This window comes from Cornus florida, unplaced genomic scaffold (genome assembly GCF_030987335.1).
Source record: "Cornus florida cultivar Cherokee Brave unplaced genomic scaffold, ASM3098733v1 CherokeeBrave_3.0.0_Hap2_Chr11, whole genome shotgun sequence".
NCBI classification, from domain to species: domain Eukaryota; kingdom Viridiplantae; phylum Streptophyta; class Magnoliopsida; order Cornales; family Cornaceae; genus Cornus; species Cornus florida.
Genome location: NW_026775581.1, coordinates 91,192,978 through 91,205,568, shown reverse-complemented (window position 1 = coordinate 91,205,568; position 12,591 = coordinate 91,192,978). Strand labels below are relative to the sequence as shown.

General features: G+C 35.5%; 2 protein-coding genes across 2 annotated transcripts; both read left to right on the top strand.

Moving 5' to 3' along the window:
- Nucleotides 1-1,855: 1,855 nt before the first annotated feature.
- On the top strand, nt 1,856-6,334 carry LOC132285000 (uncharacterized). The gene is made up of 3 exons (XM_059787157.1): nt 1,856-2,148; nt 4,859-4,974; nt 5,472-6,334. Exons 1-3 carry the CDS (start codon nt 2,029-2,031, stop codon nt 5,977-5,979), a joined length of 744 nt encoding a protein of 247 aa, XP_059643140.1. The 5' UTR covers nt 1,856-2,028; the 3' UTR covers nt 5,980-6,334.
- An 879-nt stretch (nt 6,335-7,213) lies between these two features.
- On the top strand, nt 7,214-11,909 carry LOC132283147 (copper chaperone for superoxide dismutase, chloroplastic/cytosolic). The gene is made up of 6 exons (XM_059785056.1): nt 7,214-7,534; nt 7,649-7,675; nt 7,828-7,900; nt 7,997-8,131; nt 9,373-9,596; nt 11,405-11,909. The coding sequence occupies exons 1-6, from the start codon at nt 7,274-7,276 to the stop codon at nt 11,666-11,668; spliced, it is 984 nt and encodes a 327-aa protein (XP_059641039.1). The 5' UTR covers nt 7,214-7,273; the 3' UTR covers nt 11,669-11,909.
- Nucleotides 11,910-12,591: the final 682 nt, after the last annotated feature.

Genomic DNA, 12,591 nt, shown 5'->3' with positions numbered 1-12,591 from the left:
AGCACACCTGATACCATTCAAGAAACTGGCATCCAGAAATGCAATTGCAAACTCTTGAAATGGCAATGTTGCTGTATCTTGTCTCGCCCTTCCAATAATGTATATAACATGCATGTCAACAGAAGGCAATTGGTTACCCAATGTTGGTTCTCGTTCCTCTCAGGTTTGGACGCTAGGATGGCTAATTGCTGCAAAAGTCTTGGATGCCAGTTTCTTGAATGGTATAGACGTGAAAGTGATCGCACCTCTGACTTGCAGAAAGTCAAGTTTTTCCTTGCACATGTTTGTGTATTCCCAAATACGTGCGTATGAATATCGACACTAGCAGAATCAAACATTTGGATTTGCGGAGAGCGTAAAACTGTGCAAGGAGGAGAATGTGCTGCCTAAATTTCAAATTTTGGGGATATTCAAAACTAAGAGGGTTTATTTATCTTAAAACATAAATTAAAATCAAAGTCTTGACTTGAGTGGTCTGGTTGATGATTCAACCCCCACTGAAGACGGGTGAAAGTGTGCCCAGAGGGGGGCACATGCCCCTCTTGGCCTGGCCCCGACCATTATAAAATATAGTAATTTTTATTTTAATTTGTATATTTATAAGAAAATTTCTATATAATGCCCAACTAAAATTTTAAATTTCTAAAATTGTCTTTTAAATTTTTCTTTCCTTCTTCTTTTGCTCTTAATATTTCTTTGATTTTCTTAAAAAAAAAAAAGTTAAATTTTCCTTCTTTACTCAAACTCTAATTTTTTTTTCTTTTCAAATTTCTCATTTTACTTCTTCTTCTTTTTATTAATTTTTTTTGGCCCCTTACTTCTTAACAATCTTCTTTTTACACTAAAGAATTATATATATAGTATGTAATTATTATTATTATTATTATTTTTACACTATGCCCCCACTGAATTAAAATCCTGGCTCCGCTCCTTACGGGAGATATGTGTGTTGTATACAAATTTAAAACCCAAAAAAAAAAAAAAAAATTCTTATGTTGGCTACCAAAAAGTTTTTAATTAAAGTTTCCTAAATGAACTTGTAACTCTATTGAATTTGTATCTCATTTCTAAGTTGGATTTGCTATGATGCCATCAGAGGAAATGAATGGTTTTTTTTTTGTTTTTTTTTTTTTTTTTCCTAGTTGGTACTTATACACACGTTTCTTCTGAAACCTGAACCCCTAACCTCCCTTTGAGAAGTAAGAGACTGATATCGTTAGGTCACTGGTCCGTTGATAATAAACGGTTACGCCACACTTTGCTACTATTGGTGATCTTCATCTTCAATTGCACGATCGGTTTGTCAATCTTGAGTTAGGATTTGTAAGGAATGGTCGATGAGTTATGGTTTGAGATGAACAAACTTGAGTTAGGTTTTGAAGACAGATTGAAAGGCTTGATTGAGATGGAATGATAAGTCGAATGAGCCATCGAGAGATATCATTGAGATTGAGTGAGCGATAGAGAGATGTTTTGTATGGGTTGAAATTTTGAGACGATTTTGTATCTAGGATTAATCTCAAACTCGCATTAGTTTATAATATTCAAATTGTTGGATTTGGAATTAGAACTTTCAATTTCAATTCTAAAACTCCAACACAGGCTACTAAACATATTCTAATTTTTTTCTAATTTCAATTCCAAAACATCAATTCTAAAACTTGCGATATTTTGAGCTACGTTCACAGTTCCATTTCTCTTTTCCTTTGTGGCAGTTTTTAGATTTTAAGTCTGGCAATTTTCAAGCCCAACCTGCAAACAATGGCCCAAATAAACTGGTCCAGTCCAATCAAATATGTCCAGGACAGGGTGACCCGAATCAAATCCAAATCAGCCCTATCTCCGAGCAATATATTACTGTACTATCTGTAAATCCTCCGATTTCTGTTAACGAATCCCTGTCCTTGCTGATCGATTAATTTACACATTCTTCACTTTATACACTGTTTTGATCATATATATATATACAGCGTTTTGGCTACATATTGTGTATATATATATATATATATATTTATATGTATATCTATAATGGAAAACGGTGGTGGTGTTAATCAGAAAATCAGTGCCAACGATGTTATATCGAAGTTAAAGGACGATGGTGGTTTTGATATGCTTCGTTTGAAGATCATCCGCAAGCTCAAAGAGAACGTGAGTTCCCTGTATTTTCCGATATTTCTCCATCTTTTTACTTTTCTAGGTTTTATGTTTTATTAAATTTTTTTATTTTTGGGAAAATTTTATACTATAGATGGGACTATGATTCTTCCTACTCTGAAATTAAAGCTTTTCTCAATTGAATAGTCTTTTATTTTATTTTATTTTTTTTTTCTGGGTTTGGATTAGTAGCTTCAAAGTAATTGTTATGCATCTTGATTATTGAAGTTAAAAAAATAAATATAAATATAAAAAATCTTGATTATTGGGTATAAGTATATTATAATTAGTAGTTTCATGGTGTGAGCTTCTCTGAGCTCCCATTGATCTTTCATGATTTTGTACACATCTACTTCGGTGAAGCATCATATGAATGTAGATATACTAAAATTATAGAAAAAGTACTAGTTGGTACACCAACCTAAGAGTCTTAGCTGACTTCAAGTAATGGTATTAACATTGGTTCAAAGTTTTTTTTTTACAATAAGTCCATGTTTAGGTTGTTAATATGGGAATGTGGGTTATGTGCTGTTTACTCATGCCCAAAATAGGCTAAGTGAAATGGAGAGTTCCCGAAGAGATACGGTACTGTAGGGAGTGATAATGTTGAACTTTCAGCTATTGTTTAAGCTACATTCTTGTATTGGGACAAAAGTTGATCCTCCCATGTTGATCATACAAGACAAAAGTTGTTGTTTTAGATAAATAAGACTTTCTTGATTATTTAACTCAACAAAGCCTTGAATTTAATTGTAGATGTTGCTTTTCAGCATTCAGTGATGCCCACAGATATATATGATGACATCAACCAACATTATATTTGCCCTAAATATGGTGATGTTAATCCTTGAAGTAAGTGATGGATGTTGGAAAATGACTTATTACAAGAATAAATTAATATTTGTTCCCATAAACCATGTAGTACCAAATTCTAATGAACGGATTTTAATTTATATATTTTCAAGGAGTACAACTCTTATGTTTGAGATGTACGATAGAACCATTTGTTTCTTCTCTCTCTTTCATACGCACACATTGATGTTGCAACGAAATATTGCTGCGGACTCATCAAAATAAAATCAACACTCTTACATTTAAATATTTTTTATTTGATTTTAAGTTTTTCTGTTAGCATTTTAATTTCAATCAGAGTCTACTTTCTTTAGATTTTTTTCCCACAAATATCTATAATGGAAGTATGAAAATTAACATTGGTGTAACTGATAATTTGTATTTTAGTTACTTTTCTATATTTGTTTTACCTTTTAACATGTCTAGATACTAAGTGAGCCGTCTCTCTCTCTCAGTTTCCCATCTCTTCTTAGCCTCCTTGTTCTTCTCTTTAGTGATCAAGATGTCAGGAGGTCACCTTTGCAAGTTTGCACCCTCACTCTTGGTCCTCTTGAATTTCTTCTTTGACTTTCCAAATCCTTCAATTTGTCTTTCACTTGCCTCCCTCCCCCCTCCCCCTTCTTCCCCCGGAAAAAATTAAGGGAAAGAAAATAAAGGAAACAATTTTCTTTTTTCTTCTATATATTAATCTCTTCTTAGCACGGGTTGATTTTATTTTGGTATTAGTAAATTTAATCTTTGGAAAAGGACTTGGTTTGTTATCATAACTATCTGAAGGAGCATTTATCAAATTGTTCCTTATGAAGTTAGAGAGTTTTAAGTCAAAAGTCGTAATCCCTTTTCTTATGAATTCATTTGTAAACTGATATTTGATTAAATCAGTGATTATGGATTGTGAAGATTTTACTTTTCAAAAAGAAGGAAAAACTGTTGATGGTGAAAGTTGATGCTCTCCTACAATTTTAATTTTAAGGAGTTTTTTTTTTTTTTTTTTAAATGGTTTTATTTATTTATTTATTTCTCTTGAACTTGTTATAGAGATTCATATGAAAATTTCCATGGATGTTAGAACTTGTTTTGGGAATTATTTCAGGTGTTTGAAATGTGCTTTCCTACCATGTATGGGTATTAGGTTTGGTGGCTTTTGATGCGCTTAGGAATGTCAGATTAACCCAAAAGGCTCCAACTATGGCTGTAAAGGAGTGATATCATGCAAGATAATAAATTTATTGAATAATTTTGATCTCTCACTCTCTCACACACATATTTTCCTTTGTCCATTCTTGGCCTCCTTGTTCTTTTCTCTCATGATTGAGAGGCTTTGAAGTTGCTTGGGCACCCTCCGTGTTCGAATTTTTTGATCTTCTCCATCTCCCATCTCTTTCCACATTTTTTTCCCCTTTCTATTTTCTTATTTTCAAGAACTCTAGTGAGGCTTACATTGATCGTTGTGCGCGCACACAGAGAGACTACTTGATCAGTGGAACTCTTACAAAGAATACTTGAAATAACTTTTTTGATCGTCGAGGATTATGCTTTATAAAGTAAGATAGTGATCAGTTCATCAAAATATTGTGTAGTTGTTGCAACTTTGGTGGATGGTGGTAATAGAAAACTGCCTGATGCAGCTATTGCTTTACTACATTATGAAGATAATGAACTTTACGAGACCTAAAATAACTCTCTTTACCTTCACTCCACATTATCACTATGGAGTCTGATCATTTATGTCTATTTTGTTATTGCTTTTAGTTCATCGTAGAAATGCTTTCTGTGGATGGTGGGTGGACATGTGAATGCTTGCTTCTAATTTTGCAATTCATTGTTTTCCATATATGGCAACTTACTGCAGGAAGAGTTGCGTAATAGCATTACTTCAATGGTGAAACAATCAGCAGCACTGAATCGTCCAGGCGCTGAGAGCATGAAACCTCGGCAGCTTTCTGATGCCATCCATCAAGAAATTGGGTAAGTTCTTTATTTCTATATAGTTGTCATTTAATTTTCCAGTGGACTGACTTGGTGCTATTTTGGTTTGCATGTAGTTTTAGTAGGTGATATCTTGCTAACTACTATGAAATATTTTGTTAAATCATACTTTGAGGTCTGTAAGTTGAGATTTGTTTTCTTATATTTGGGATACAGTTTCGAACTTGAGATTATTTGAGCAATTTTGGGATGAGAAGATATAGGTATGCAGCACTGACAGATTTTGAAAATAACTCCTGGTTTAATTCAAAATTCTTAGTTGACGACTTGACGTGTTAAATATACACCATAATATTTAGTGTCAGGTTCTAAATATAATTTCATGGTTTTCTTTTGATTAGTATTCAACGTGGTTTTTGTTATTGAGTACTGCGATAAAATCATTTGAAACTATCTTTATGAACAACTCATGAATAAAAGAAACTTGCCAAGTATTGAAATTTCACTGCTAAATTTCTTGTATTCATGAATTGCAGGGACAACGTAATGAGCCAAATATCTGATGGTGTATGGGAAATAATCAGATCAGCTGATGGAATGAAACGTGAAATTACAGAATCAGTCCAATCTGTTTACAGTAAGTTACTAAATCCAAAAGAGAACGAAGAGGGTGAATCATCCTCTCCCAATGGCGTGGTGGTGCCACTTCAGACGGAAGCTGGTAATGGTGGCTCTACCACGGTTCCAGTGGGTGAAATTGATGGCACAATGTCCGACAATGAGCCAAATGAACCACCAGGTTTCTCTCTTGGTCATCAAAACAGCAACCAGGAGGAGCAACCTAAAGAGGAGCTGCAGCTGCCTACATCTCATGATGGGAGACCCACTGAAGATCAGAAAGAAGAGCCCCATCCCTCACAAGATGATGTAGAACCCGACAATTTGGATCTTAGTTTGCCACCTGGCTTTTCCGCGATTGTGGAACCTAAGAAGCCATGTAATGGTAGCGACGAGGACCCTGATTTGCCTCCGGGTTTCGGTTGATGAGTAATCATGCAATTGGATCAGTCATTGCTATAGTATAAGCACACTTAATAGACTCTACAGAAAAGGTTTTGGCATGAGTACTGTACAAAATCTTGGCGACTAGCTACTGGTCTCCATATTAACCATTGTTAAGAGGTCAGAAGGAGGAGGAGGATGATGATGATGAGATCCTCTAGATTGTTTTTGTAATCCAAGATTCATGAATCACAAAAAATTAGCCAAAAGGCACCATCATAGTATGGTGATTGCATATAATCTTTTATTTGCTAATTCTAGTTATTTCCATGTTGTAACATGTAAATCCTTTCTCTTGGTTTATCGTGTTAGAAATTTATGGTCTCAATTTGCAGTTTATGCATGAGAATAGCTGTGTTTGAAATAACAGCCGTATCAAACTGAGACAACACACCTATTTTACAAGATTTTGCATACTCTATGCCAGGGATATGTTGAGATTGACCATAACACTAATAAGTAATTGTGGTGATGTATGTAAATCAGATTTGTACCACTCATCGGATATGTATAGAATAAGTTTTACCATGAATATGACTCGATGAACACAGTTCTGAGCCCAATCATGGAGTTTAACCCATATTTTGCCATGGAAACTGAACCTAATCTATCCAGAAAAATTCTCGGAGTTGCGGCAACTTTTCTGGAGAAATTCCATGGTGATTTAAGATTATTTCTTCAAATTACTCTCCATTTCTAAGTTCATAGTCTTGCCGTAGCTTCGTCAATGTTACCTCAGTCAAAAATCACACAAGACAAGGAAAGTTGTCGGAATCTTACAGCACCGATGACCTTACCAGAACTACCATTACTGTTGGCAACATGACACTCAACACAATTAATTGATAGTGAAAACATTATTGCTGGCCGCCGTTAATGAAAATAATTTTTCAAATTTTGTTGGATCATATATCCGTGTGGCCCGTTGTTAATGAATTAAGGTGCATGTACCCAATAACCTAATCAGCTCTCCGAGTGGTATTCCCCATGCCAGGAAAAAAAAAAAAAAAACATTGAATCATGGTGGGTGCGTGTAGTAAGTACCTTGTTTCATTTGCATCCCGCAACACACTCCCCCTTGATTCATTTGCATCCTGCAAAAAGTCCTTTTTGGTGCAAATAAATGGGTCTAGCCTTGACTTCAAGCCCATACGAAATTTTGGATGGCCCAACAAATATTACAAACATTTACTATGATTTATGGATGCATCTAGAGACGTGAGAGAAAATCACAAACAAAAACAGAGACTGAGGGAATAAAAAAAAACAGAATAAAATGGCATTTCTGAAGTCAGTGGCTACCACAACAGCCATAGCAGCCTCAGCTCTGCCCGCTGCTTTCGCAATCGCTTCTCTCTCTTCATCGTCTCCGTCTTCCTTTCCGATCTCCAAAACCCTAAATTTCGCCTCCTTGTCATCGTCCTCGTCGTCGATTTTTACCCCAGACCGCTTGGCCCCCATCAAGAGCGAGTTCACTCGCCCTCCCTCTGCCCTTCACATGGACGCGCCTCTATCGAATGGCAAACCCTCCTCACAGGTTCAGCTCAACAATCCTCAAATACCCTTTTAATTTTTCCACCTCTTTCTCTCTCTCTCTCTCTATATATATATCATCTTTTATTGTATTAATATTTCGTAATCTGATTTGTAGGACGATGCCGTATTGCCGGAATTACTGGTGAGTTTAACTCTGCATATACACATATATTGTATTGTTTATTGATGTTTAGATTGTTTGAGCTAATTTTGAATTCAAATTTAATAATTATTATGTTCTAGTCCTTGACGATGTAAATTGAGTAAATCAGCTAACTATACTAGTATTACCAGACAGAGTTCATGGTGGATATGAAGTGTGAGGGTTGTGTTAATGCCGTTAAGAATAAGATACAGACTGTTAATGGTACGTGTTGACCAAATAGTGTATGAGAAACTACTACTTGTTTGTAATTGCTTCATTTTTTTAATTATTTTGATCTCTTGGGGATTGCTTTTTTAGGAGTTAAGAATGTTGAAGTGGATTTGAGCAACCAAGTGGTTAGGGTTCTTGGGTCTTCGCCTGTTAAGACCATGACTGAAGCTTTGGAGCAGACAGGTCGCAAAGCCCGATTAATTGGCCAGGGGGTCCCTGAAGGTTGCCCACCTAACCCTTTTCTTTTCCTGGTAGAATTGATTTTCTTACGTTTATTTCATTTTTTATTATTTTCGATGAACTGGTTAGGTGGACATAGATATCAAATTGATTATGATAGTTACTCATTCGACCATCTTTTGTAGAACCTTTTCCTGTTCAAGAAGTTAAAAGGAACGATAGTATGATATAGTTGGTTCTTTCATTGTGTTTGGGGATTTCAATCTAATTTGCAACTTGCAAGTGCTGTCAGGTAGCTTTAGTGATAAGATTAGTATGTGAAACACATTTTATCAGTTCCTATGTTGCTAACTTAATATTGCAAGAATATTGATTATGAAACCAAGGTAAGGTTTTGAGGAGAAAAATAATTCTGGACTAATTATGATGATATTCCCTTTGAATGATTGTTAATATTATCTGATTATGACATTCCAATGAAGTTAACGCTGTAAATATGCGGGGAAATTTTTTTCTTTACTTAAGCGGTTGGAATTTGACTCTTCAAATTCTTTTCTCGTTTTTCTCATTTGAAGCTAACTTTGGCTAGGATCCCTATGAATTGCCAGCGTGATTTGTATAGCCTACAAAGGAGGAATGAGCATGTATGCTATGTAAGTCAAAAGCAATGGTACTTACTATGGTCCTCGACATGGTTGTTGACATTTCAACCTGTAGAATTCATGTCATGAAGATAGAAAATCAGTTTTCTATTAACTATAAACAAAACACTAAAAATCAATATTTTACTGCTTTAGCTACAAATTTCATAATATTACGTAGTTAAAGAAGAGAATGACTAGACATAGTTCATAAACAAATTAAGTAAAATTACTTTATTGCTAAAAAAAAGTGATGATTTGCTCATTCCCTCTTCTTTAGACTCACTTGCCTGATGTAAGAGTTGGATTTTATTAAGATTAACCACTGCATGAGAACCTTTTTTTTTCCTAGTTACCGCTTGGGAACCTTTTACTAGCTCTCCTCGAACTCCACCTTCTTTAGTGATTTCATAGGATCTGGAATCACAATCTAATGATCTACAACTGTTCCCCATGAAATTTTTAAATAAAATTGGTTTATTAAGATTGCTCATGAGTCCTGAAATAACTAAAAGAAAGGAAAAGCGAGAAGGCAACATATGCAACTATATGAGTCGTAGTTATACACTTTAGCTTTGACTTGCATTTCTTTACACTAAATCATTTGTGATGGCATTTGATTATGTGCTGTTGCTCTGCCAGATTTCCTGATTTCTGCTGCTGTTGCCGAATTCAAAGGTCCAGTTATTTTTGGTGTGGTTCGCTTGGCTCAAGTGAATATGGAATTGGCTAGAATTGAAGCTAACTTTAGTGGGTTGTCACCTGGAAAACATGGTTGGTCCATTAATGAATTTGGGGATCTAACAAAGGGTGCAGCAAGCACTGGAAAAGCTTTCAATCCAGGGAACAACATGGCTGAACAAGAGGTTTGCTTAATGAAATTACCTTTCTCCAGGTCTTATGTTTCCATTCTTTCGTCATAATCCATCTATTTAAAATTACAGCTAACAGTTCCAGTTTTTTAAAAATCCAATGACAAGGATTGTTAAAGTCCTCATTTTCTCTTGTAGATTAGGTTTTATTAGAGTATGGTGCTGCTCGGTGGTGGACACAGTGGTTGATAGCTTTTGACCGTCGTACTAAGTTTAGATCTACTTAAGAAGCACATTTGTTTAGCTTTGCACGTGCAATGAGGTGCTTTATGAAGAATCCAGTGTGTCTTGGTCCATATTTAATCAATTAATAAATAATGTTCAGTCACTCATGCACAGATTCTTTTTCAAAGATTTGAATATTACTGATTTTAAAAATCCATTTAATACCTTCTAGGACATGCAAAATTTTTAAAAGAGTTTCAACTATATGAGCTACCGAATCCAATTGAATTATTTACTTATTCAATTAGTGAATTTTCAAGTTTGATCAACCCATTTTGAAAATATCAAGTGGATAGGAATCTTGAGAAAGTCTTTTGCTAAGTTGTTCAGCAATTGTAAACAGCACATCAGTAACAGGCTACAGCACATTAGCACTTTCTAGGCCTAAGTGCTTTAGACCCTCCTTTCACAATATTCATTGTAAGGCCAGCACCACCTATGTTTTGAGGGTACGAACACCATTATCAGAATATCTTTAGCTTTATTTCAAGAAGTTCGTTATGGATCATACATATATAGGTCCAGTTTTAAGAAATTTACATTCTGCTTGTGTTGTGACATAACTACATGCCCTTTAGGAAATCAATCTTAACAAATTCAAGGGGTTTTGGGGTGTCACATGGACATAAATGTTTATCTAGTTTCATTGGCTTTGGATGGCACAATTTCATCCTTTAGAACACACCTGTTAAAGAACAAAAATGGAGTCACCTCAAAAATGAATGTCTCAATAACATAACCCAAGAAAGGGAAAAAGAAAAGAACAGAAATGTTTTTGTCACAAATTGGAACTCTAAAGATTATCTGATATAATATGATATGTCCACTTCTTTATGAAAAACAAAATGAACTTACCTCAAATGAATATTGAGCATGTTTCTGGAGGACTTGACTGAAGCTGGTAAAATACTTTTGTTTATTGTTGACTGCATTTGTGCCTCTGAAAATATTCATTCGGATTATAATTGTCCCAGATTTGATTATTCTTACTGATTCCATGACCTATAGAAATTTAATCTTTACCTGATCGTTTCAACTTGAAGAATGTTGCCTATCTACCGGCTCACATTCCTGAAATTCTAGGGTTGAAGAAGAAATCTCTCTCTCTCTCTCTCTCTCTCTCTCTCTCTGAGCATGCGTGTGTGACCATTTGTTTGCATATCTGACTGTAGTTATGAAATTGGTCACTGACTTGGGGCCTGTTGGAGCTGAAGATCTTGTAATCTATGTGATCATATTTCCAGAAAAATAACATATTCAACAACTTGATGCCAAAGTATTTTTATAAATTGGGCATTTTATTTTGCATAATTTCAGTACATTAAGACTTTAGAGTGGTGCATGTCGCTAAACAAGTTCGCCTGCTCTATGGTTGTGGTAGTCTTTTAAATGAATCTGTCAGCATTAATCTAATTCTATAGGGCTTTTTAATGCAATATTCATCTATGAGTGGTTCTATGTTTGGGGAATCTTCTACTTTTACCTTTTCTGGCCTCTTTCCTGTGATTTTGACTTATTGTTTTTTGTGTCATGGTAATTATGTTCCGACTCTCCTCACCTGGTGATTCATTTTTCAGCCTCTGGGCGACCTGGGAACATTAAATGTTGATGAGAGTGGTGAGGCCTTTTTTTCGGGTGTTAAACAGAAGCTGAGAGTTGCTGATCTCATTGGGCGATCCATAGCTGTGTATGGAAGTGAAGATAGATCAGATCCAGGTCTCACAGCTGCAGTGATAGCTAGAAGTGCTGGAGTTGGTGAGAACTACAAAAAGCTCTGCACATGTGATGGCACCACCATCTGGGAAGCAACTAATGCAGATTTTGTCACTAGCAAAGTTTGATGATGAACCACCTACACTTCCTTCTGACTGAAATTTGTACCACTTTTTATGTGTCTATCAAATTAAAGAGTGTAGCTCTTGGGATCTCTTAAGGAGAACCGAGGTATTTGTATCTGTGTGTCATTATCTAAGCTAGTGTATAGTTCTTGGAATCGTGTATTTTCTAAAAGCAACGACTTCATTATGAAGAACTGAAGAGATAAAGAGTTCCGTCTAATAAAACAGATGTCCTACATGTTTATTTTGTTGGCTCCATTAGTTACGTTCTGATCACTTAGTTGAGAACTTCTAAAGTCACCACTATTTTATGTTTATGCACTTTTGGGATCTTGGCAATAATATGTTATAAGTTCCTGTAAAGATGGAAGTGGGTGAAAGATGTTTTGGGTTGCTTTTGTAAATGTTTCTTCATTTTGTTTGCGATTGTGATTGGTGGAATTTATGGGTTCGTGAACGTTCTCTCATTTATGGTTGCCTCTCTTTGAGCATCTATATTAGGGGATTGCTAGTTCATGTGACCAAAGAATTGGGGATTACTTATAGGAGATTGCTTTGTAAATCTCATCCGTGTCATTGGCTAAGGGTCGGGTTTTCCCAATAATTGGGGGATTCATTTGGAGACATACTCGAGAATCGTCAAAAGCGGGGAGAGGAAAGACAGCAGGCCTTCCCGTCTGATGAGGGATACTAGTTTAGGAATAAGTTTCTACCAACCTTTCAAGGCACAATGCTTTCTAAGGACTACAGGAAGCAAGAAGTTATTTGGATGACGATGAGGGATACTAGTTTAGGAATAAGCTTCTCCCAACCTTTTAAGGCACAATGCTTTGCAGGACTACACGAAGCAAGAAGTTACTTGGATGATTTGTCTCGACTGTTCTTAGTGAAAATGGTAGTTTAGCCAAAATTACGGTGTTTGCTGA

Bases quoted from the DNA above. Each gene is read 5' to 3' on its own strand.
- LOC132285000 (XM_059787157.1), top strand. From the start codon at position 2,029: ATGGAAAACGGTGGTGGTGTTAATCAGAAAATCAGTGCCAACGATGTT. The intron at 2,149-4,858 runs GTGAGTTCCCTG...AACTTACTGCAG, and splicing joins TCCGCAAGCTCAAAGAGAAC to GAAGAGTTGCGTAATAGCAT. The intron at 4,975-5,471 runs GTAAGTTCTTTA...CATGAATTGCAG, and splicing joins GCCATCCATCAAGAAATTGG to GGACAACGTAATGAGCCAAA.
- LOC132283147 (XM_059785056.1), top strand. From the start codon at position 7,274: ATGGCATTTCTGAAGTCAGTGGCTACCACAACAGCCATAGCAGCCTCA. The intron at 7,535-7,648 runs GTTCAGCTCAAC...TCTGATTTGTAG, and splicing joins ATGGCAAACCCTCCTCACAG to GACGATGCCGTATTGCCGGA. The intron at 7,901-7,996 runs GTACGTGTTGAC...TTGCTTTTTTAG, and splicing joins TAAGATACAGACTGTTAATG to GAGTTAAGAATGTTGAAGTG.